This window comes from Cydia splendana, chromosome 24 (assembly GCF_910591565.1).
Source record: "Cydia splendana chromosome 24, ilCydSple1.2, whole genome shotgun sequence".
Lineage (NCBI taxonomy): Eukaryota > Metazoa > Arthropoda > Insecta > Lepidoptera > Tortricidae > Cydia > Cydia splendana.
Window position 1 is genome coordinate 6,369,625 of NC_085983.1, and position 26,788 is coordinate 6,396,412.

The following is a 26,788-nucleotide window of genomic DNA, read 5'->3' on the forward strand; positions in this document are numbered from 1 at the left end:
ACGTCAATTCTTGGGTTTAGTTGTCAAGCGGACCCCAGGCTCCCATGAGCCGTGGCAAAAATGCCGGGATAGCGCGAGGAAGAAGAAATGAAAAAGGTTAAGATAATGGGTTCTGTGATTCCTCTCTTCGACTCTAACGACGAAATTGTGGCTTTGAAAATCATAAATTGTTTTATTATTCTTCTCTTCCTTTCCTACAACTTCCTAGAACTTCCCTTTTAGGGCAAAATTAATAAATTTCCTTTCATTTAATGTAGTTTATTTATACATACTAACTAATTCGGGCCAGCAATTTCGCTATAAATCCAATTATCAAAAATTTAAAATCAAAATTCAATGTGTGGTACTTAGATGACGGAACCCTAGGAGGCGACGTGAATACTGTGCTCTCTGATTTGTCTTTTATTAAGAGTAGTTTCGAAAATATTGGTTTAGAACTGAATTTCAGTATGTGCGAACTCTTTATTCAAAAACCTTCTTGTACTTTGACCGACTTACAACCTAAATTTGACGATCTGACTCCCAATATCAAATCAGTAGACAAGTACTCTCTTTGCCTCCTGGGTTCTCCTATATTCGAAGAATCTTTTCCCGATTATATTTCTAACTCTATAACTAAATTCAAAAGTCACACGGATCGCTTACTCGAAATTAGCCCTCATTATGCTCTTGTGATTCTTAAATTCTGCCTTTTTGTCCCTAAATTTACGTATGTGCTCCGCTGTTGTCCTTTTTGGAAACATCAAAATTTATTGTCGCCTATAGATGATTTGATCAAAATTAGTTTAGAGGGGTGAGTTTTTTCGACATTTGTATGGCAATTTTTTATTTTTGGAAAATCAGATTTATAATCATCGTTTTCGAAAGAGTTTTTAACAACAAAAAATATACTGTACGAGGCACCACTCTACTTTTTATAGTTAGCTAGATATGGACGTTTAAATATCGACATTTGTATGGCACTATTTAGCCATTTGTAAGGCGCTTTTGACATGTATATGTCATTTTTTCGACATTGTATAGTAGTATCAACATTTTTATGGCACTATTTATTGTTTTTGTGGCATTTGTAAGACCCTGACAACATTTGTATGGCACCTTTTCGACATTTGTATGGCAGTATATCGACATTTCTATACCACAATCGACATTGATATGGTCAAAATAGCCGTACAAATGTCGCCATACAAATGTTGCCAATAATATTTTTTTGCGAAATTTCCTACACAATATAACCGATTCACTTATTTATTTTACGATATATTTTAACACTGTATTTGTAACTATTATTGTAAAATACAGATTTTTATTACGACTGTATACTAACATATTAAGCGTCCATACAAATGTCGTTGTAGTTGTACCAAAATATGTCGAAAGAGATTCTTGCCTGTTTTTATATAAATAAAACTGGGTCCACGTCCACATTCGATGTTGATCGACGCCCAACTAACCGCACTATTGCGTCTTCAATTTAATTTAAACGTTATTCAATAGACTAAGAAAATTTTGGGGGGTATCTTTAAGTCATAACAAAACAAGTGCCGCGCGGGACAACGATAAAAAGGCTTCCCTTGTTTTATTGAATAACGTATTAAATTATCGAAATTATTAAATCCATTCTCTAGAAAATGCCCTTTACAAAAATATAAAGTTATTCATAATACGTTGCCTACATCCAAAGTTATGATTTTTTTATTGAGTGTGTGCCGCCACTGGGACACGCAAAAAACGGCAAATTTCGCCGTTTTTGGAACTTCAAATGAGATTTTGTCAGAAACAAATGATATTTGAGGTACAGTTGGACATTATATTTAAAGTTTACAATACATTGGATGAAAATATATACATACCCAGTCTTTTAGTCCTATGGACTTCGAGTTATAGCCGTGGGACAGCAAAAAATGCCTATTTGAAAATTGACCCAGAGACGATTCTAAACATTCAGCTAAGTGAGCCTTCCTGAGGTCTCAAGCGTCCCTCCCTATTCGGTTTGGAGGTTTAGGAATTCGCAAAATTTCCAGTGTGGCTTCCCCAGCCTTTTTGGCGTCCACTCATAGCACATCTGGCGGCTTAGCACGGTCGCGTTTTTATCCCTTGTCACCATGCCTGTCACGTTCTAACAAGTATGTAAGTGCGAAAGGGACGCGCATAGTGATAGTCGATAAAAGTGGAACCGTGCTGAGCCCGCTGGTCTCATAGGAAATATCTTAAGGGCTTTGCACACAAACTGTGAGATTGCGGGCTTTGAGGACGCCAAAAATGCTTTTAAAATTGCTTGCCCAGGCAAACAATTTCCAGACAACCCAAATTCACAAAGGAGTTGGGATAATGTTTATTGTGATTTAACTTACAATACTCTCCTAAACAACTGTACAGGTCCAGACCGCGCTAGGCTTTTGGCGGTCGGAACCCGGGAAGCCGGTTACTGGCTTTACATGCCCATCCTTCGCCCAATACTGGTACTTTCTTAGACTGGCGACTGGATTGCGACTCGGGGTTTCGGTGTGTACGCCACACATATGCTCTTGTGGCACGGACGTGGACCGACTGGGACACCACGGATTATCTTGTCAAAAAAGTGCAGGCCGTTTTTCGAGACATGCGTCGCTTAATGACATAATCCGTCGGTCTCTTGCCACCATCAATGTGCCTGCTCTTCTTGAGCCGACTGGCATTATCAGAGATGATGGCAAGAGGCCCGATGGGGTGTCCTTAGTTCCTTGGAGCTTGGGACGGATGTTGGTGTGGGATGCTACCTGCGTAGACACACTGGCACCGTCCCACCTCCAACGGACTAATATAAAAGCGGGCGGGGCGGCGGAATGCGCCGAAATTTTAAAACGTAACAAATATAAGAGCCTCGGTAGAGAGTACCATTTTGTACCATTTGGAGTTGAAACTCTAGGTCCATGGGGTCCCACCGCGCATAAGTTGTTTGCAGAAATCGCGAAGCGTCTGGTTGACGTAACTGGTGACCGAAGGGCTGGCGGCTACCTCGCACAACGTATCAGCATTGCGATACAGCGAGGAAATGCCGCCAGCATCCTTGGTACAATGCCTCAGCGCCTATTTTAGATTTTAGATTTTGGTTGGAAAGGGAGAGGGGAGGGCTTTGCCCATCAAAAAGACACACAAATAGGCTAAAATAAAATTATAAATATAATGTTTATATCGTTTACCGTAGTTTTAATAAGTTTCGTTCAAATTCATCTGACGAAACTTTGTTAGGTAATCATGAATTAATTTCTCTGTACAGTTTATTAATAACGACCAAAATCAACACAAGAAACTAAACGTTAAAATTAAAACTAAAATAAAACAAATCTTAAACTAAACTTATAAGTAAAAAATGCTCCCCAGGTCACCTTCATGCGTTATGGTGCCCAGAAGGCTGGCAGCGTTACCTTTTTGGATGGCCAGGCTTATCCTCTGGCCGAGGTAGCTGCCAGCCCTCCGGTCACCTGAGGTGTCAATGAGGCGCTGTGATATTTCCTTAAAAAGGCTTTTTGCACTAGGCCCCCACGGTCCCAGAGTCTCTACGCCAAACGGCGCAAATATGTAGCCCTCGCTGAGGACAGCATATTTGCGCCGCTTGTTCTGCTCAGCGGTTGTAGCCGCCGCTCCCGCCTTGACGGAGGTCGCCTGTAGGTGGGACGGCGCGAGCGTGTCAACGCAGGTGGCGTCCCATACAAGCGTCCTCCCCAGCCTCCACGGAATAAGTGTCATTCCGTCGGGCCGCTTGCCGTCGTCGCGTGCGATACCGTTCGGCTCTAGGATAGCCGGCACGCTAACGGAAGCAAGCGCCCTCCGGATGACATCATTCAGGGAGGCGTGGCGAGAGATGCGGCCCGCGCTTCTCTGGCAGGACAAGCCGTGGTGGCCCAGCTCGTCAACAATGGAGCCACAGCGGCAGCGGTGAGGCTCATTGGTTTTGACTCCCAATCGCAAACTGGTAGCGAGTGCGAGGGTCGTTCTCTCTAGGAGGGTGCCTATGTTGGGGGATGGCAATGCATGGAGCCAGAGCCCCGACTCTGGCTCCGATACGGCTAGGAGACGAGCGCGCTCTGCAGGGCTTTGAGCATTATCAATAAGAGCTTTTTGCCATTTCTCTTAGATTATTAAATAGATAGTATGAACACAGGCTAAAATGGTTGAAAACGCTTATGGTTGGTTGGTTCCTACATGAAGCTGTAAGATTTACCTCAAAATGACCAACGATATAATTAAATAAAACACAATAAAGATTTGTTATACTAAAACTTATAATTCTTATAAATAAATATGTCTAGACAGGGTTTCCTTTTCCTATATACAATTATACATACTAACGACGATACTATGAGGTGTTTTGGTTCCTCTATTCGACACTAAAGTAGGCGTGGTTCTATCACTCCGCGATTTCGTCGCTTTGCTACAGGTAGCTAAAAGTACATCCGTTCCACACCAATTTTGGTGGCTAGCCATAAGCCGCGCGTGGCGCTTTCGCCACCTAGCGGCCATATCTGTCCTGATCGTAACAAACGCGTTTTGTTAGAGAGTGGGTCTTCTGTACCTAGTACTATTATTTATTCTGTGACTAAACATAAATTGTCGACAGCTCTCATGATGTCGATATTGTCGATACTAATGTGATGCTAATCATGATTTTAGATTCTTTTCCTCGACTCATAACATAACAGTAAAATTGTGAACGATCTTTTATATCGGTTTCTCTCTGCCAGTCTGCGACTTTATTTGTATACCTTCTCATGTTTTTTTTTAATAATTTTCTACGACTCTAAACAGTTAATTTCTTTATGAATTTTGGTAATGAGTCGGCACTTACTTATTAAGGATTTTCGGTTCCTCTCGTTGACTGTAGACGCACTCATAGGGTTTTGGATTAGATTACGTATTTTCTTTAAGTCTGAAACAATAAAATTGTTATCCTTTTTTGTAATGTCTATACTTGGCTGTTTTAGTTTCTCTCTTCTTCTTTAAGGGTGAAGTTGTCGAACCCTTTCATCATGATGTACCTAATACTCATAGCTTTTTAAATTTTTTTTTGGTTTTAATAGCAAAATTGTGAAAACTTTCCTAATGATTTCTTTCTTGTGCGTTTTGGTTTCTCCCTTCGACTCTAACGATGAATTTGTTTTTTGCTTTCATGATGATATTAACACTTATAGGGTTTCTTCGTTATTTTCTTCACCTCTACAGAGTACAATTTAAAACGGCTTTCGTTATGATTTCTATACTTGGGTATTGTGATTTCTCTCTTCGACTCTAACAATTACAATTATAGTAGAGTTTTTGGTGCATTTCTTCAAATCGAACAGTAAAATTGTCTATCGTAATTATATCTATACTTATAGGGATTTGATTTGGTCCCTCTCTTCTACTCGATCGATCAAATTGTCTACAGCTTGCATCATCAGAGGTTTCCGGTTCCTCTCTTCGATTCTAAGGGTGAAGTTATCGACAGCCTTCATCATGATGTCGAACTTGACGGGCAGAGGGCGCTGCAGGTCGGCGGCGCGCACGCCGGCCGGCGGCAGCAGCCGGTAGCGCCGGATCAGGTTCACCAGCGCCGTCTTCGCTGACATCATTGCGTATGTTGCACCTGAGAACACAAGGTTACATCCATAGTTAGGAAAAAAATAGTTTGATTGAAAAAGGAATCGTCATTCTGATTACGCCTATGACATCGGTTACACGCTAATTCTGGCGTCAGTTCAGTCCATCATTATGGTCAGAATGACGAGAGAATTATCGTGTAACACTCGGACTGATGAACTGATGGTCTGATATTTAATATTTTAGATAATATTCGTCAGTCCATTTTGAATGACAGACAACTGATAGGAGACTGATCGTGTAACCTGTTTGTGTCATTCTCGCGTCAGTCACCATATTAGACAAGACTAAATGACTGTTTGCGTTCTGTGTCCAAAGGGCGACTGTGTCATAGTTTTATCAGTCTGGACTGATCGTGTAACCGTGTCCATTTTTCATCATTCTGGCATTAGTCAAAGCTCGAATAAGACTTATGACTGAACGACGCCAGAATTAGCGTGTAACCGATATCTATCGCGTGCAGCAGTGTCATCGTGAACCTTGTCGCAAACTCGCAATGCACGTTGATATTTGGCTGTCTCCGCGTCGCGCCCCCAGTACGCGGGGTTGTATACTAACCGAGGCAGTTCCTGACGGAGCGGCTGAAGGGCACGAACATGGCGGGGTGCGGCAGCGGGTCCTGCAGGAACCGCTCGGGGCGGAACTCCTCCGCGTCGCGCCTCCAGTACGCGGGGTTGTATACTAACCGAGGCAGTTCCTGACGGAGTAGCTGAAGGGCACGAACATGGCGGGGTGCGGCAGCGGGCCCTGCAGGAACCGCTCGGGGCGGAACTCCTCCGCGTCGCGCCCCCAGTACGCGGGGTTGTATACTAACCGAGGCAGTTCCTGACGGAGTAGCTGAACGGCACGAACATGGCGGGGAGCGGCAGCGGGACCTGCAGGAACCGCTCGGGGCGGAACTCCTCCGCGTTGGGCCCCCAGTACGCGGGGTTGTATACTAACCGAGGCAGTTCCTGACGGAGTAGCTGAAGGGCACGAACATGGCGGGGTGCGGCAGCGGGCCCTGCAGGAATCGCTCGGGGCGGAACTCCTCCGCGTCGCGCCCCCAGTACGCTGTGTTGCGGTGCGTGCCCCAGATGTTGAACATCACCGTCGTCTCGACCACCAGCGTTGTGCCTGACGCTACAATTAATAAATATATTTTTTATTTACCAAAAACAGATTACGTCACATAAAAGCATGTAGAATCTAAACGTGGATATAAAAAATATTATCGGATTACAGAAACTTTGTCATGTCCAACTACAAGTATAGCGTGGTTCCAGAGTGCAGCCAGCGGGCGACGGAGATCTGTTAGAAAATTTATTATAAATGGTGTGTGTCGTGTGATGAGGTGCGTCTAAGTGTGAGGATTCGGAAAACTTACGCAGAAGTATATCCTCGTGGACCTCTCGCACCACTACCGGCACCGGGGGGTAAAGTCGCAAGCTCTCCTTGATAACGGCCTCCAGATACGTCAGTTTCGGCAGATCCTCTGGGGTCACGGCGCGGTCCGACTCGCCGAACACTTCTTGTAGTCTGATAAAGAAAATAGAAGACTCAATTTAATCAGTTATTAGATGAGCAAAGGACGGTACCTACAGTAAGGGTTGCCATATAAAAACATAGAATATCCTAACAAAAATCCTGACGTTTCCTGGACGGTCATCTCACCTAAAATAAATTCAGGTATACTTACTCCTGGTACACCTTATCCTGCACGTCCGGGTACCGGGACAGCAGCACGGTGGTGTAGCTGACCGAGGTGGCCGACGTATCGCTCCCGGCGACCATGAACACCAGTAGCTCCTCCCGCAGCTTCAGGTATACTGACTCCTGGTACACCTTATCCTGCACGTCCGGGTACCGGGACAGCAGCACGGTGATGTACCTGACCGCGGTGGCCGACGTGTCGCTCCCGGCGACCATGAACACCAGTAGCTTCTCCCGCAGCTTCAGGTATACTGACTCCTGGTACACCTTATCCTGCACGTCCGGGTACCGGGACAGCAGCACGGTGGTGTAGCTGACTGCGGTGGCCGACGTGTCGCTCCCGGCGACCATGAACACCAGCAGCTCAGGTATACTTACTCCTGGTACACCTTATCCTGCACGTCCGGGTACCGGGACAGCAGCACGGTGGTGTAGCTGACCGCGGTGGCCGACGTGTCGCTCCCGGCAACCATGAACACCATCAGCTCCTCCCGCAGCTCCATGTCCGAGTAACCCTTCTCCAGCCCTCCGGAAGACTGGATTACCGCCTCGATGAAATGTGACAGTTCGTTGTTATTGTTTTCTGAAAAAACATTTAAAAAATCCTTCAAGGTATGATTAAATTGGCCATGTTACAGAATGGTGTCAATGAAAGGAATCCTTAATTATTTTTATATTTAGTAAATTTCACATTAGTTTTGCTTAGAATCACGAATCATTTCGGCTAGAATTAGAATCAGAAATCGTTTATTGCGAACCATGGTAGGTACATAGTTGTTACAGTAAAATCATTGATTCACATGGCACCCTATACTCGTATAGCAAGTATTCTTATAGCTAGTTAGGACTAATTTGTATAGTATTATAATATAGGTACCCATTTTTTCACATTGCTTTTTAGGTACATCATTTTTTTTTGTTTCCATTTTGTCGCCGATAAAAATACAAAGTACTTAGGGTACATGAAAAAATTTAACGGAATGGGAAAATAAAGTCTGTCAAGCCATTTCCGTCAGTAGAAAAAAAAAACGGCAAAAACTGTAGCCGCGAACGGTAATCGTCCTATAGAAAATTTTAATTTCGCGCCTTTTTCTACTGACAAAGTCGTTTGACCGGCTATATCTTTATATATCACAAAAACTCAATAAAGTAAGTATACTCTGCCAAGCCAGATTTGTCGGTAAAAAAAGCGCCAAATTAGAAAAATGTAGGTGCGGAGGATATAGGGTGTAGGGTACTTACTGAAATTCTTAAGCCCAAATGCAGTCATTTTTTCCTTTTTGTTTTGTATAATCTGTAAGTGATAACAAAGTAAAAAAGAGAAGTGTATACTTATTAACTAGCCAAGACAAATCCTGAACTTTAATTACACCCCAAGCAAACTAGAACTTGGCACCCATATAGATCTCAATTCTTTTTCCGGCGAAGTCAACAACGACGAATATTCTTAATATTGAACTTAGCTCTCATTTCACATTTATGTTTTTTATGGGATATCATTACTTACTTTTTGTACGGAAATTATTAGTATTCATCATAGTTGATTTCGAAACTAAAATTCAAATGTTAGCTATTAAATTACATAATCGTTAGGCGCTGTAGGTATGTAAACACAAACTGTTTTTTGGAAAATGTTACAAATCGTAAAAAATACACCGTTTCTTTATCTCAGTTTCGTAACCACACAATTAACAAGCTGGATGCCAAATTTCAACTTGCTAGGTCATCTGGAAGTGGGTTAGGTTTTTGATGATAGGTCAGTACCTACGTCAGTGAGAAAAATCCTGATTTTTAGATGTTTTTATCTTAACAACCGGTTGAGCTATATTCATGAAATTTGATGTTCTAATTAGCCTTAAGGGTCTTAAAAATGAACCAAATTTCATATGTTTATGTTTAATAGATTATGAGTTACGCAGGGGTTAAAAGTCGCTCTAAGTAAATGGTTCGTGTAATATAACACACGACCGCTGCATCGCCAGTTCCTTTGTCTTTTGAACTTGGCTTTTCTAGATCTTCCAACATATACCATACAGCGGGGTAGGGTGAATTTCAACAGTACGGTTACCATCAGTTTGTCACTGACATAAACGCCGTCGAGAACGTAATTTACTTTCTATCCATCCCGTTTGCACTAATATGCGAGTGCGAGCGAGATGTATAGAAAGTAAATTACGTTCTCGACGGCGTTTATGTCAGTGACAAACTTATGGTAACCGTACTGGTCCAAAATTTACCTAATTTTGGTGGGATTTTTTATTTTTGCAATTTATGTCTAAATTATGTATCGATAATACGTAACTAGTCACAATCGATATTGTGTAGTAATGGCCTTTCATTATACATAGTAGTTTTCGAGATATTATGATTTTAATAATTTGGTTGTCACCAAAATTAGATTTACTGGCCACCATCCCCATTATAGTCTGTATCTTTAGGTATTTCCATAAAAGTAAACGAAATCTACCCTCAAATGGCTCCTTAAGCCAGTTGAGGGTAGCATGGTCTAATAAAACATGGTCTTCCATTCCCAGAGTGACACGCGATTACGTCACAATAACATTGCCACTTTATTTCAACATAACATGTTACATGGGTACATTATACCTATGGTTAATAAGTTAAAATATTTCTTTATAATTTTATAATTTTCATTTATATGTATTTTAGCTTAAATTTTACAATAACACGTCTTTTTTAATTACTCGTTAGCAATATCTTCCGATTCACGAAAGAAATTTCAGACTTTCGGGTAATTCTGTTTATACTACTGGCAACACAGGATAGCTCTGTGGACATTTGACAATTCGGATCTAGATAACTTCATGCCCTGACCGTCATCCTTGTCGAACGCGTGTTAATTGTTATTTCCTTCTCGCTCAGTGTCAGCAGTCGCAGTGTTTTCCAAACTTTTCACGTCGTAAGCTTGGTAATTAATGTGTAACTGTGAATTAGTTTTTTAAACGTTTGTCTTGTATAGATAAATAAAGTTTAATTTAATACATTAGATTTGTTTTATTTTACTATGTTTCTACATGAATAACTTAAAATTAATGCCGTTAAAATAATTTTCACCGTTGGTTAAAATTCTCCCACATTTCAAAGTTTGAGAACCTGTAAACAGCATGATGACGTAGGCGCGTGTCAGTTAGGTCATACGCGAATCTCGGAATGGAGTACCAGGCGGAGTATATTATTATACCATGGAGGGTAGATGAAAACATTACACGGTCAAATAATGTAGGTTAAAGTCAGTGCAATTACAAAAAGTGAAATTTTGTTTTATTGTAAAGTATTTATTTTTTACTGGTAATCAATGCACTTAGTCATTAATGCTATGAATACAAAATATAAATATATGACAGCAAATACATAATTACTTAGTTATGGCTCATAAGTATCAATTTTGGTGGCATTAAGCAATTTTGGTGGTTTTCAAATTACCACCAAAACCACCAAAATTAGAACCATTGCATAAAAGTATATTTAAAAGTAAACCGTATCACTCACTTCAGTTTCAAGTTTATATTTTAAAAAAGAAACTATAAATATATGCTTTAAATACATTTCACACAAAAACAACTACTTTTCGTTCATTAGTTAGATACACCACCAAAATTGCATTAAAAAGTATTTAAATACACCAAAATTAGATACTTACGCGTTTGCTGGACAGATCTAGCGTCATACGACACGTGCATCATCACTCAGTGCCGGAGCAGACCTAAATTAATAGGCATGGTATAATAATATACTCCGCCTGGTACTCCATTCCGAGATTCGCGTATGACCTAACTGACACGCGCCTACGTCATCATGCTGTTTACAGGTTCTCAAACTTTGAAATGTGGGAGAATTTTAACCAACGGTGAAAATTATTTTAACGGCATTAATTTTAAGTTATTCATGTAGAAACATAGTAAAATAAAACAAATCTAATGTATTAAATTAAACTTTATTTATCTATACAAGACAAACGTTTAAAAAACTAATTCACAGTTACACATTAATTACCAAGCTTACGACGTGAAAAGTTTGGAAAACACTGCGACTGCTGACACTGAGCGAGAAGGAAATAACAATTAACACGCGTTCGACAAGGATGACGGTCAGGGCATGAAGTTATCTAGATCCGAATTGTCAAATGTGCACAGCGCTATCCTGTGTTGCCAGTAGTATAAACAGAATTACCCGAAAGTCTGAAATTTCTTTCGTGAATCGGAAGATATTGCTAACGAGTAATTAAAAATGACGTGTTATTGTAAAATTTAAGCTAAAATACATATAAATGAAAATTATAAAATTATAAAGAAATATTTTAACTTATTAACCATAGGTATAATGTACCCATGTAACATGTTATGTTGAAATAAAGTGGCAATGTTATTGTGACGTAGGCCCGTGTCACTCTGGGAATGGAAGACCATGTTTTATTAGACCATGGGTTACTCCACGTTTGTTAGCCTTGTTGCGTTTCGTTCGACCATAAAATTCATTTTCAATATTTACCACCAAAATTTACAATTTTACCAGGACAACTATTAATGCTTAGCTTAGAGTATCAATTCATGTACTAATCTTCACTTTTATTTTCTTATAATATACGTAGACTAATAACGAGTAAAAGTTTGTGAAGTTTTAGCTAAATAAATGCATGTTATGGTTCTACTATAGAAATCATTCAAGAAAAACGGATTCGGGACACGGACACTACACCAAAATTATAATTGCGGCGAAAAAAATTTTTTTTATTAATATCAATAACTTTTATAACATTTTGCGATTTGGCTTAAGATAATAATTTGTGTAAGGTTTTCAGAAAAAAAAAAACCATTGTGAAACAATTAGTCCAGTGTGGACATTATCAGCTCCGCCGCAAAAAAAAATCGTTGAGATAATCACCCGGTAACGCTTCTTAGAAAAGGTGTCGAAGGGATAGACAGAATAATAGCCAAAGGGTTCATATTGGGTTGCATACAAGTTTAGGTCATATCTTTGATGCGCATAACAACTTGTGTCATAATCATCATTGCGCATACAAATGAAAAGTCATATTATATTGTGTCATACATTTTTAGCCATAATATTTGATGACATAGGTACTCAGCAGTTATCATAATTTTTTTGTGCATATAGGTTTTGATTATAATGATTCAAATGTCATACAGATAAAAGCATATTTATCGATATTTATAAGGTTTTTACGTATAACGTTTTGTAGAAAAATAATTTTCAACCATAATGGTTTACATAAATAATTTAAGAAACAAATTTTAGCCTCTCAACAACTACTCGAAAAAAACCTTTTCCCTAATCTCCGTCCAAACACTTAATTCGACGGAGCCCCGCTCACGCGGGGCTCCTATTTCTGCGTAGTTTGCCCTTCGGGCATCTAAAGCAACCTAACGAACCTAACCTACCTATTATGATTAGTTTCTTTTATGACCACTAAATATATGACTTAGTTTCTTATGTCTATATTAATACTATGCAGTGCAATACTTCGAACGAAAAACAATTATGGATATCAAGCAGATGACTTAAAATTTTATGCGAATTAAATTAATGACTACAAAAATTATGACAACTAATTTATGACAAAAACCCAGTTATGCTCAGGAATAATTCTGACTAAAGATTTTTATGACTTACAATTTTATACATAAAGTGTTATGACAATTAAAAATATGACAAAAGCTGTTATGCGACCAGAGGGAGTCCCATAGCCAAACTTACACAATCAATCAATTTGATAATGTAGAATATGTAGATGAATAATACCTCCTCTATAAAAGTATATGCGCGTTGTAAATGGTGTTGATACTGCTTGTACACTGGCAGACTCTTGAAGACGATGTCTGGATGCAGCCACGGCTGTAAAACACGCTTCGCCAGCACTTGCGTGCATCCATCTATTGCATTCAGGAGGTAGTAGTGCTCCGAGTCTTTTTGCGTGTTAATTGGTACGTTCAAGGCAGTCTCTAAAATAGGATGAGATAGAGAAGGTTATTCAACGGTAACATAAAAAGGACGATTTTATTTTATTGAAACTAGCACTTAAACGATCTCCATAAAAAAGTGTACCTAAAGTAAGGCCAGCGTAAAGCGTAGGTAGTCTAGGTAGGGATTCTAAACATTTTTATTGTAAGAAATCAGTGATAAATATTAATAAATATATTTAACTACCTATAATATAAATATAAATCACTATTTGGGGACATCTTACACCGATCAACCTACCCACCAACTAAGCAAAGTTTGTACTATGGGTGCTAGGCGACGACATATACAGGATGGTCCAAACCTTGACGTCCAAAAATTTTTTTTAGATGGCTCTAGTCGTGGGCTATCAGAATATACCCCATGTATATTAGCCGATTTTTGTAGTTTTCGAGTTATGAATTTTTGAAGTTTTTTTTGGTTAAAAATTTGGGGGTGAAGTAATTTACTCATAAAAAAAAACTATTAGAGTTTTTTTATGTTTCTTTTTGTAACATACTCCTCAATAAATTACGTAATTATTAAAAAAAAAATCAGCGTCCTCACGTTGATACAAGTTGTAAAAAAACATGACAGAAATAAAAATTTTACGCTCCAGCATCTCATGCTTAGGTTTTGCAATTAAAAAAAAAATACAAGCTGTTACAAGGACTTCTGCTGATTTTAAAAACTGATAGACCCTAAGTATTTTACAAAAAGGTAAAAAAAAGTGACACTTAATAGTCGAAATTTGACAGAATCGGCACTCAAAGGAACTGAGGTCGAAAGTTCCCAAATTAGTGATTCACAAAAAATAACGGTTTTATTATTCCTAACTTTAATAAAACACAGAAATGACCACGATGAGTCAATGTTGTGACATGCGATAAGCGAATCATCATTTGGGTAAGCTTAATCATTATCTTAACTGGACCCGTGTCGCGGCGGGTTGTTATCTACAAAGGGTTCATTTTTACCTGCTCCCACCCCGCCGACTACTGTCTCCATACACACTATTGTTTAATAAGTTCACCCCTTTACCTCTAATTAGTATTATCAGTGACAGTCGCTCAATGGTTTCGTCAGATTCGCATGTGTTGCTACTGTATTCGTTACGTTCTGTTTTTGAAATCTTCTTGCTGTGCTAACTGGACTCCGATTGATTTGCCTTACGACCGACCTGTGCTTGTGTTTTGGACTATTGATCTTTGCCCCGTGACTTGGAAATGAACTACACTCTTAGTGATTATGCAGAAAAATAATTACACTTGCCACTTGAATTGCCAGCGAGATTAAATGGTGCCGAATACCTAAGAAACTTTTTGCAAAACGACTTGAATGGATTGTTAGATGGCGTCAACTTGGCGACAAGGAGAAAAATGGTATTCCAAAATGATGGCGCCCCTTGCCACTATTCCTTAGACGTAAGACGACACCTGACCGAAAACTTTCCCAACAGATGGGATGGGCGTGGCGGACCTATCGAATGGCCTCCACGTTCACCGGATTTAAATCCCATAGACTTTTTCGTCTGGGGATACTACAAAGAGATGGTTTACGCAAGAGACTCAAACTCCGAAGCGGAGCTAAGAGACATGTTAAGAGAGAGCGAAAGGAGAATAAAAGAAAATCGAAATGCTTTCAGGAAGTTAAAAGCTAACTTTTTAAGGCGGTGTAGGCTATGTGTGGAAGTAGAAAGTCGAATATTTGAAAATCTTTTGTAAATCTAATTCTTTTTTGGGAGGTGGAAGGTTGTTATTGTAATTTTAAGTTGTTTAATTTGTTGCGTAGTTTTAGTTAGTATCAAAACTATTTAATTTGTATTAAATGTTCGACCTTCATACGTGGCCTATATAGCCTTAAAAAGTAACTTTGAAAGGACGAAGGTAGTTAGTTGATAGAACATTTGCAATGTAGTATTTATGTTCGGTTGTAATAATTATTTAATTAAATTGTTTAACCAAATTAATTTTCCTTGTGTTTTATTTCATGCAGAATGATAAAAACTCCTTTGTTATTATGCCTGCTAATAATTATTGCGGCAATTGCGCTACGAACAAGCGCTAGAGAGTGGTTCCATAAATAAATGGTAGGTATTCGTGATGACATTCAATTCGAGCAGGTAAAAACAACCCGCCGCGACACGGGCACACGGGTCCAGTTAAGATAATGATTAAGCTTACCCAAATGATGATTCGCTTATCGCATGTCACAACATTGACTGATCGTGGTCATTTCTGTGTTTTATTAAAGTTAGGAATAATAAAACCGTTTTTTTTTGTGAATCACTAATTTGGGAACTTTCGACCTCAGTTCCTATGAGTGCCGATTCTCTCAAATTTCGACTATTAAGTGTCACTTTTTTTTACCTTTTTGTAAAACACTTTAAAATCAGCAGAAGTCCTTGTAACAGCTTGTATTTTTTTTTATTTATTTGCAAAATCTAAGCATGAGATGCTGGAGCGTAAAATTTTTATTTCTGTCATGTTTTTTTACAACTTGTATCAACGTGAGGACGCTGATTTTTTTTTAATAATTACGTCATTTATTGAGGAGTATGTTACAAAAAGAAACATAAAAAAAACTCTAATAGTTTTTTTTTATGAGTAAATTACTTCACCCCCAAATTTTTAACCAAAAAAAACTTCAAAAATTCATAACTCGAAAACTACAAAAAATCGGCTAATATACATGGGGTATATTCTGATAGCCCACGACTACAACAATCTAAAAAAAAATTTTGGACGTCAAGGTTTGGACCATCCTGTATACTTAATATATAGATAAATACATACTATGAAAACACTAATTATATACATAGAAAACACTCATGACTCAGGAACAAATATCTGTGCTCATCACACAAATAAATGCCCTTACCGGGATTCGAACCCACGACCATCGGCTTCACAGGCAGGGTCACTACCCACCCGGTCCTCTAGTCTGTCATTAACTGTCACGTTAATGACACGTGTCACGTCTGTGAAACTAGAATAAACTTTTTCACAAAATGGAGGCCCAAATGTTGATATCATCTGTACGGATCAAACCTAGCAATACAAAGGATATCAACAAGTGGACCGCCAGTTTGTGAAATACTTTCTATTTATTAGGCAATAGAGTTAATAAAGTACAGAATGGTGTTGGCAGGAACTCGAGCCTTTTGAGTCTAAATCGCCCCCCTCCCTCGAGTATAATATTAATAGTGCCAATTTAATGCCATAAAAAATAAAAATATTTCTAGGATCTTACCACAAACTGTATCGAACGTGAACGTGGTGACGTATCTCCAGATGGGGAAGTCGCCGCCCCCCGCCTCGGCTCGCAGCAGGTCGGCCATGATGGAACTCTTCGCGTCGAACACCGGCATCAGCTGGTCCAGGTTCTTCCGGCTGAAGAAAGGCGCGTTGATTTTGCGACGAGGGTGCCAAATGTTTACTGCAACGGTTTGAGTCACGTGATATCAAATAAGTTTGCACTGAAAGTTTGTACAGGGTGAAATTTTATTCACCAGCCATACTCTGCGTAGTGACCTAATTTTGACAGCTATACGTAACTCAAAATCTATAAAACATAAACAAGATTTGTATTTACCTGGGGCAAATATAGATCCGTTGCCTATTGCGGTTCGTATATACTTTATTAGGAATTCATCTTTGTCCAGGCACGCTTTGGAGACCACCTCGATAGCCTTAGGATCTGTCATACCTGTCAAAAAATAATTTGTGTGAGAAACTATAATTTTTTTCACATTACTTGGGTATGTCTCCCATTTATAACCATAAAAAAGCAAAATTGTGTTACTATGTCAGCTGTCACCGTACCCAAGCTATGTGAAAAATAGTATAGTAAATTATGAGGACGATGTACCAAACACCTTTTTACAGCTTCAAGAGACTATAAACCTAAGTAGATTTTGGTTTTATATGATGTTGATTTAAACTTAATTGATAGGCACCCGTTCCTGAGATAGGGGTTTGACAGACAGACGGATGGACGGACGGACAACTAAGTGATCTTATAACGGTTCCTTTTATTCCTTTTTGGGCACGGAACCCTATAAATATAGGTATGCCATGCAGTAAAGAGTTAATTTTATTATACTTACTAACTAACAGCCTATTGGCCACCCAAAAACTTGTAAGGCCATCGTGATCATTCGATATTCGACCCAGGTTTTGTAACTGTTGCATAATATCTGAAAACAAAAGGAAACTACGTTGTACAGTCGCCGTCGGATATATCGGAGCGGCCAAGGTGCTCAAAAATATCTGAACACCCTGAGAAAAATAATCAAATATTTTATATACCTATTTTATAAAAATTTAATATTTTTTAACTTATAAACAAAAAATATTAAATAATAAACCTCGGTATTTTAAAAGTAAAACTCTCTTATTCTCACCTTGACTTTAAACAAAGTATTTTACTTATAATTTACTAGCTGTGCCCGCGGCTCCGCCCGCCTGGAATTCGGTCTGTGTCAGTAAGCGGCTAATTTCTAATCCTAATTCCTCTCCCTCTCCCCTGGAGGCGGAACTTGAAGTAAAGTTGACAGATGGATATGCTAGAGGACTGTAGTCCAGATAAAATATTTTACAGTTAGGTACCACTAAATAAAACTACACTCCAAAATCAATAGTTTTTTCGCCCTTATTAAAATTTTACACGTGATTTTAACGACAGAGTAGTAGGTGTGTAGGGGATGTTCTCGACAGATTAGTAAAGTTTGCATCAAAATCTGTTCAGCCGTTTTCACGTGATGCGCGTTCAAATAAACAGACAAACAGATAAACAGACAAACAGACAAAAATTCTAAAAACTGTTGGAACGTGTTCTGTTATCGATTCTAAGTATCCCCAGCCAACTTTTTTTCGAATATCTTCCATGTACAGACTTTCGACCCTCTTCAGCTTTATTATATAGAAGAAGATAATATAACCATGATACGTATGAATTAGTGACATAATAAAATAAAAAAAGCTATAACTCCCTAGGGAGTTCTAGCTTTTTCTTTCACAATATGGGCTTTTGTCATTCAGTACACCTGCATGAAATATAGTACCTACATTGTGTAAGTGGAAAATGTACGAGAGTCTATTATATTCACGACAGCCGTAATCATCATCAAATTTGTTGAACTTAAGTAGGTACAGGTAATAAATATATAAATTTTGATAGATACCCTAAAACCGATTTTTTGACAAAAAAACATCTTTGATACAAGCCTTTATCGCTGACTGTATTTTTCTTTCAACAGGCAAGTAGTACTTCATCGAGACAATTCTAAACAACCCAAACACAATTAGGTTGCGTTGTTTTATCACAGAGTTCCTATGGCAATTGAAAATTGCCTGTCTCAATCATCAGATCAGGCCCCAATTTCACCACGGTGACAGGTGCGACAATTGTAAAATCACTGTTGCCGACGTCACAGGCATCCATGGGCTACGGTTACCACTTACCATCGGGCGGGCCGTATTCCTGTTTGCCACCATCATTGTATTATTTAAAAAAAACTTTATTATATTATTTTTAATAAAACAATTATGGTTGCAAACAGGAATACGGCCCGCCCGATGGTAAGCGGTAACCGTAGCCCATGGATGCCTGTGACGTCAGCAACAGCGATTTTACAATTGTCGCACCTGTCACCGTGGTGAAATTGGGGCCTGGCTCCATTGCCACCATCATTGTATTATTTAAAAAAGCTTTATTATATCGGAAAAAACAGATATTTCTTTTGCGAAGTTTCTGACAATTGTCAAGATTTAGAAGAATTGTAGGTAATTCTTGACAGGTAATGAGTTATATGTCGGAATTTCGTGACAATTGTAGTGTTTCTTGTGACAATTGTCATAAACTTAGCAAGAGAAATATCAGTTTTTTTTCCGATATAATAAAGTTTTTTTTAATAAAACAATGATGGTGGCAAACAGGGATACGGCCCGCCCGATGGTAAGCGGTAACCGTAGCCCATGGATGCCTGTGACGTCAGCAAACGTGATGATTTACAATTGTCGCACCTGTCACCGTGGTGAAATTGGAGCCAGGTCGATGGTACCATAATATTGCATTTAGGGATTGCAATCCGGTCCGGCGGATCCGGTAATCCGGCCGGATCCGGCACTTTTTAGGAGCTACCGGATCCGGTTAAAATCACCGGATCCGGACCGGATCCGAGAAAATAGAAAAAAAGAGCGCACACAGCACCCACTGTGCGTTTTAGGTGAGATAAAGGCGACGGATGGAAGAAAGAAGTTGAACAGAATAAAGAACGAATGAAAAAGTCAAGATTTAGTAAAATAAGAAGTTATTTAATATGATGATGATTGAGAACAGAAGAGGATTTCCTCTTCTTTCATGTGGGTGGCACGAATGGCACGATACGACGATTACTTAAATACTTATAAGTACAAATTAAAGGATGACGATATGTCATGGAAGGCATTTGTAACGACCGGTCTGGCCTAGTGGGTAGTGACACTAGTGTGACTAGTGACCATTCAGTGACTCTGCCTATGAAGCCGATGGTCCTGGGTTTGAATCCCGGTAAGGGTATTTATTTGTGTGATGAACACAGATATTTGTTCTCGAGTCATGGGTGTTTTCTATGTATACAATAAGCATGTATTTATCAATATACTATACGTGTACAAGCTTTGCTTGGTTTGGGGCTACGAGTAGGTCGATCTGTATAAGATTGTCCCCAAATATTTATTCATGAATTTTTTCTTTATTTGTAATTTAGGCTATAAAACTATTTCCACGGATAATAAATGAAAGCAAGATAATATTGGAGCGCATTTCATATAATTTTGATTAAAAGTAAAATATGTTTAGTTACTAGAATGGATGTCAGCGTTACAAATAATTCCATCCTAGAACAGTTACGAAAACTTGTCCTTTCAAAAAGTTCCAATTCCCATCCCATAATTATCCCATTAACAGGCTTTGGAATCTAATCAAATTTATAATTTTATTGTAAACGTAAATTTGAGCAGAATGCATGTGAATTTACATATAATAAAATTAATAAATGACTTAGATTTTAAATTTTATTTGAGATTGACATGATATGACACTTTTTTCCTCGTATAACGCATAAAACTTGAAAAATATGTAATTTAATTAACTTTCATATCCTTATACCTAACCGGATCCGGTCAGGCCGGATCCGGCCGGATTGTGGCAAAATCCGGCCGGATCCGGCCGGATTGATCAAATCAATCCGGTTTGCAATCCCTAATTGCATTGTCACCCAACTTACATATGTAAGTGAAGTTTCAGCTCATTCGAATAATGCGAAGTTTCTATCCTGGGATTCCTGGGCACATCCTGGGCTAGTCTCATCCAGAGGGCCTACCGCGAACCAAGTTCGACGTACTGCCTCCCTGTCCACTTGTAAATTCATACATAAGTGTGACAAGGAGGCAACACGTCGAACGTGCATGGTTCGCGGTAGGCCCTCAGAAGTGCCCCGCAGTCTGCCGAATGTCGTCAACCCAACGACCTAACGGACGCCAGGCGTTTCTTTCATCCGAAGGCGGCCGTCAATCCGTTAATACAACCCGTTAGTGTTTAAATATGCGACATCGAAAGAAACATAAACAAGTTATGATTGTCAGTTAGAACCAATAGGTATAATTTTTGGGTCTTTAACCTCATGATGCGAAAAATGTGCGGATCGCGAACACTCGCGCTCGAAGGCGATCCATGCCCGAATGAGAAAGGGGTTTAAATAATGATCGCGAATACGAATTATTTATTTGTTTTACAAGCGGGAACGGTTCTTGATTAACCGCTCGTGCTAATAATATTGATACCCGTTTAAGATTCCAAAATTGAACCACGAGCGTATGTCAGGCAGGTTATGTCGATTGGTGTGATTTCCCGTAATTGTCAAGATTGTCAAGTTCTAAATAAAGATTTTCACAGTAGGTAAGAATATTTATTGGCGACTTGTAGACAACCGAATGTTGGGAGCAAAAACTGGATATGCGTGTGATTTTTTCTATTATGATTATGACGTTTTTCCTATATTAACGACAGATAAAACTTATAAAAAGTCTTCTTGGCTTTTAGAATTGTTCATTCTAAAACAAAACACAATATACACTAATAAGTCATCTCGACAACAATACACTGGTTGATATAAATATTATAAATATATTAATACTAGCTTTTGCCCGCGACTTCGTCTGCGTGGAATTAGTGACAGCAGCTAAAGTGGGTCTCTATTGGTTCCCATAAATTTTTTGTTCCGATTTTTTCAGTCCATAACGTTTTCGATCATAATTTTTATTAGGCATATTGTCAATAGTCATAAATTTTAACAATATAACTTGCAGTTTCGATTTTTGCAGGTCATTATTATTGTTAGTCATAAAATTTGTTACTTATAATATTCAAAGTCCAGAAGGTATTCCATTACATAATGTTGTAGGCAATAAACTTGCTTAGAATAATCGTTGTAAGGTCTTTTATCGCAGGTTATAATAAGTAGGGGCTCTATTGCATTCCCTAAATTTTAAGTTCCGATTTTTTTAGACCATAACTTTTTCCATCATAATTTAAAAATATTGTCAATAGTTATAAAATTAAATAATTTTTCTTTGCATTCTTGCCTACCTACTTGGGGATTATTTTTTATTTGGCTTACTGGTTTCCCCTCCATTTCTTATTTTTCATGTATTTTATTAAGCCATATCGTCCCGCCAACGAGTCGACAGAGCCCCGCTTCCCGCTTCGCTTCGCGGGGCTCCTATTTCTTCTCTGAGGGACACAAGGTAACTAACGAACCTACCTGAGGAAACAGATTTTTTATTGTTTGGCTTACTGATTTCCCCGCCATTTCTTATTTTTCATGTAGCTTTTTACGCCATTTCGTTCCGCCAACGAGTCGACGGAGCCCCGCTTCGCGGGGCTCCTATTTCCGCTCTCAGGGTCATAAGGTAACTAACGAACCTACCTGAGGAAACTGATTTTTTATTGTTTGGCTTACTGATTTCCCCGCCATTTCTTATTTTTCATGTACATACTTAACTTATTAAGCCATTTCGTCCCGCCAACGAATCGACGGAGCCCCGCTTCGCGGGGCTCCCATTTCCGCTCTGAGGGACACAAGGTAACTAACAAACCTACCTGAGGAAACATATTTCTGTTTTCTTTATATGAAGAATGTTATTGATTTGGTTTCTTAGAAGTAATTCACTTTAGTCATTAAAAATGGGGGTCCCTTTGTTTGACATAATTATTGAAAGTCAAAATGTTTAATATTATGGCTCCTAAATATTAGAGGATATCATTTTCTGACTATCGAAATTCGAAATTCATTATTAGTAATATAATAAATAAATAAATAAATATTATAGGGACATTCTTACACAAATTGACTAAGTCCCACGGTGAGCTCAAGAACAACAAAGATACGATCTTAACTATTAACAATCATAAAATTAAAGAAGTTAAAAATTTTAGGCTTAACCTTTGATCCAAAAATGAATTGGGTAAGTCATATAAAAAAGTTAAAGTCAGAATGCCATAATAGAATGAACATTGTTAAAATTTTATCATCCAATAAATAGGGCTCGGATAGTAGATGCATTAAAAATACCTACAAAGCATTAATTAGACAAAAAATCGATTATGGATCAATTATATATGATTCGGCTTCTCCCACTATTTTAAAACTTCTAGAAAGCACACATAATACCTGTTTAAGGTTAAGTCTTGGAGCCTTTAGAACTAGCCCAGTAAACAGTATCCTTGCGGAAGCAGACGAAATACCCCTAGTGTTTCGAAGAAAAGAATTGTGCCTTTCCTATGCCATTAACCATATAACTAATAATAACAATTCGTTTCTCTCGAAAACTTCATTACCATCTGATATTGAATACAACCTACAGCCATCTCTTCCCATCCCCTTAAGACTTAGAATTAAAAAATATCTAAACGAAATTAAATTTGAATTACCTACAGTATTTCCGCGTAAACTATCTGTGTACCCACCATGGAAAAATATCGAACTCAAAATTAACCTGGAAGTGGCTAACAACAACCCTCGAGATTCTACTCCTGACTATTTTAATAGGAACCTTTTTTATGAAATTAAAGATAAATACCAAGATTTTATGCATCACTATACCGATGGTTCCGTCTGTGAGGGTAGAACCGGTTGCGCGATCGTAACAACAAACAGCCGGCCTAGACAAGGTTACAATCGCTATCGCTTCGACAACGAAAAGCATTACAGCTTGGCAAAAAAGAGTAGAAATTAAAAAGTGGCAACATTGTAGTGTCGTCCCTTTCAAACCAATATATATAAGAAAACGGGACGACACTACAGTGTTGTCACTTTTTAATTTCTACTCTTTTTTGCCAAGCTGTAATGCTTTTCGTTGTCGAAGCGATAGCGATTGTAACCTTGTCTAGGCCGGCTGTTTGTTGTTACGATCGCGCAACCGGTTCTACCCTCACAGACGGAACCATCGGTATAGTGATGCATAAAATCTTGGTATTTATCTTTAATTTCATAAAAAAGGTTCCTATTAAAATAGTCAGGAGTAGAATCTCGAGGGTTGTTGTTAGCCACTTCCAGGTTAATTTTGAGTTCGATATTTTTCCATGGTGGGTACACAGATAGTTTACGCGGAAATACTGTAGGTAATTCAAATTTAATTTCGTTTAGATATTTTTTAATTCTAAGTCTTAAGGGGATGGGAAGAGATGGCTGTAGGTTGTATTCAATATCAGATGGTAATGAAGTTTTCGAGAGAAACGAATTGTTATTATTAGTTATATGGTTAATGGCATAGGAAAGGCACAATTCTTTTCTTCGAAACACTAGGGGTATTTCGTCTGCTTCCGCAAGGATACTGTTTACTGGGCTAGTTCTAAAGGCTCCAAGACTTAACCTTAAACAACTAACCTTAACTGTCTCTCTATCACTCTTCCATGTTAGTGCGACAGTGACAGTTGCGTTTCGATCGCTACGGAGCGTAAGCGATCGGCAACTTGGCTACGCGGCCAGTAGTCATAAGTACAGATTACAAAACTATTCATCTATTTTAACATGCGAAGCTGTTGCTATCCTTAAATGCCTAGAGGTAATTAACGAAAACTCGAGGGTAAGAACACATCATTTTTTCTGATTCAATGTCATCACTTAAGGCCCTGTCAAATATTAGAAACAAAAATCCCTTGATTAATTTAATAAGAGAAAACCTACTCAGCCTAATAGATAAGCAATTTGTAGTGGAATTATTCTGGATACCTAGTCATCAGGGTATTCCTGGTAATGAAAGGGCCGATACCGCTGCTAAAGACGCTTTGAGGTATGATCAATGCAATTACACGACTACCAACCACGAAGACCTCAAAAAATACCTTAAACTAAATATGAAAAGATTGTGGAACAGCCATTGGGTAAATAATAACAATAGCGCCTTATATGAAATAAGAAAATCAGTTTTCGAAAAGAGTACATTTTATGTAAATAATAGAAGAGATCAGGTGATTATGAATAGATTACGAATAGGACATTGTAATGTGACTCATATACACGGTGTGGCCTGTAACACGAGCAAAGAATTAAAACATAGATTGTACTCCCTCAAACGGTGACACTTTTGTTCAACAACTTTTAAAAATTATGAAGTATTTAGACTCCCTATTTTTCATACAAAATAAATATTATCTTCAATGGACGCCATCGCCACGCCATATTATTGTGATTGACGTTGCTTGTCACGCCTTAAACATAACAAAATTCGCAATACATTGCGTCTTAGAATAAACTTTAAAGTGTAATAAAAATCAAATCACAAGTTATTTTTAAAAGTCGCTGAACAAATGTTGGTCTGTATGAGGAGTACAGCCTACAGTTTAATTTTTTGCTCATGTTACAGGCCACACCCGGTATATCTTATAACTAAGGAAAGTAAAAATAAATGCTTAAGGTGTAACAGTGATATATCTATCAAACATTTGTTTATTGATTGTCCGATGTATAATAATGAAAGATTAGCTGTTAACCTTCCTAAATGTTTAAAAGATTGCTTGAATGACTCAGAATGTACTGTAAAATTCCTTAAACTAGTTAAGTATTATGGTTTGATTTGATACTGTATACTGTGGTCGCTAATGACCTTAGCTGTTTAAGCGACCTTAAATAAATAAAAAAAGGCAAGAGAAGTTATTGGAAGGAAAGAAATCTTAATGTAAATTTTTCAAGAAGTTAGGCAAATGTTAATCAACAAAATTTTCTCGCACTTCCTTCTTTATTGTAAACTAAAAAAAATCTTTAATAATATTCTATTTAGATTTCTTAAATACTAATACTTTTTTGAATATTGGCGAAAAAAGAAATAGGTACCTACCTAACAAGATTTATTTCGACGTAAACAATATATTTAGTAGGGAGTTACATAAAAAAGGTTTGAATGTTTTTTGTCATCATCATTCCTAATCCAATGAGGTATCATCACACCATGGTCTAATAAAACATGGTCTTCCATTCCCAGAGTGACACGCGATTACGTCACAATAACATTGCCACTTTATTTCAACATAACATGTTACATGGGTACATTATACCTATGGTTAATAAGTTAAAATATTTCTTCATAATGTTATAATTTTCATTTATTAGGGCGAGCGAAGCGAGCCCTATCACTAATCGACGAACTATGCATTCTTGTGGTACACTTTACGGAAAAACTACTGCACTGTTAGGTTTGAAATTTGACATAGTCATTTAAATTCATGTCTAGATGTGTTATCAAACATAAAAATATCATTTTATAAACATAAAAAATAAATAAAAGGGTCAATAATGTGTATTACTACTAACGCCATCTGTTGACCTAGTATTGGTTATTTATTTTCCTAACAGATGGCGTTAGTAGTAACAAGGTTAAAGGTTGTTCCGTTAAAAATGCGCTGGGTTTTTGGCTCAGTATAATTGGGTAATTGACTACTAGTCAAATGAGTTTCTTTTTTCGAACTGTCAAAACGATTTGCTACTAAGGAATTTACATGAAACACTAGCATGCTTCGAGCAACACGGAAGGGAGGCGGCATTCGCACTATTTCCCCTCTGCCGAGGTACAAGATTAGCGCGTCAATCTAATCTAGCGCGGGTAATAAAACTAGTTGCACTTGGATTTTTCACTAGACCGAGTCCAGACGCGCGCGTGAACACTGCTGCACAAAAATGCCTGTTTGCTCGGTTTTTTGTTATAAAAAGAGGTCGGGGACATCAAATATATAAAAAGAAAGTGTTACATTTCATATGTAATATTTTTTTTTACATATCATACGTTTAATTACATTCAAACACAATTATTATATTTTAGTCTTATGTAATTGTTGGATTTATCGATTTTGCTCGCTCAGTACAAATTGCGGATCGGTCGAGCGACAAATCCGACTTCTCATCTCTCAGAATACAATAACATACTTCAACGAAAATGTGTTAGTGTGCGTGTTGTGACAC

General features: G+C 38.2%; 1 protein-coding gene across 1 annotated transcript in view; it reads right to left on the reverse strand.

The window, feature by feature from the left end:
- Positions 1-271: 271 nt before the first annotated feature.
- LOC134802107 (cytochrome P450 4C1-like) overlaps positions 272-26,788 on the reverse strand; it is a 30,069-nt gene continuing 3,552 nt past the window's right edge. Inside the window, exons 2-11 of the mRNA XM_063774699.1 lie at positions 17,399-17,488; positions 16,885-16,998; positions 16,543-16,728; positions 13,155-13,292; positions 7,690-7,894; positions 6,986-7,137; positions 6,562-6,741; positions 5,406-5,605; positions 3,408-4,110; positions 272-297 (exon numbers count right to left, since the gene is read on the reverse strand). Coding sequence (XP_063630769.1) covers positions 272-297; positions 3,408-4,110; positions 5,406-5,605; positions 6,562-6,741; positions 6,986-7,137; positions 7,690-7,894; positions 13,155-13,292; positions 16,543-16,728; positions 16,885-16,998; positions 17,399-17,488 — 1,994 coding nt within the window. The remainder of the gene's footprint in view (positions 298-3,407; positions 4,111-5,405; positions 5,606-6,561; positions 6,742-6,985; positions 7,138-7,689; positions 7,895-13,154; positions 13,293-16,542; positions 16,729-16,884; positions 16,999-17,398; positions 17,489-26,788) is intronic.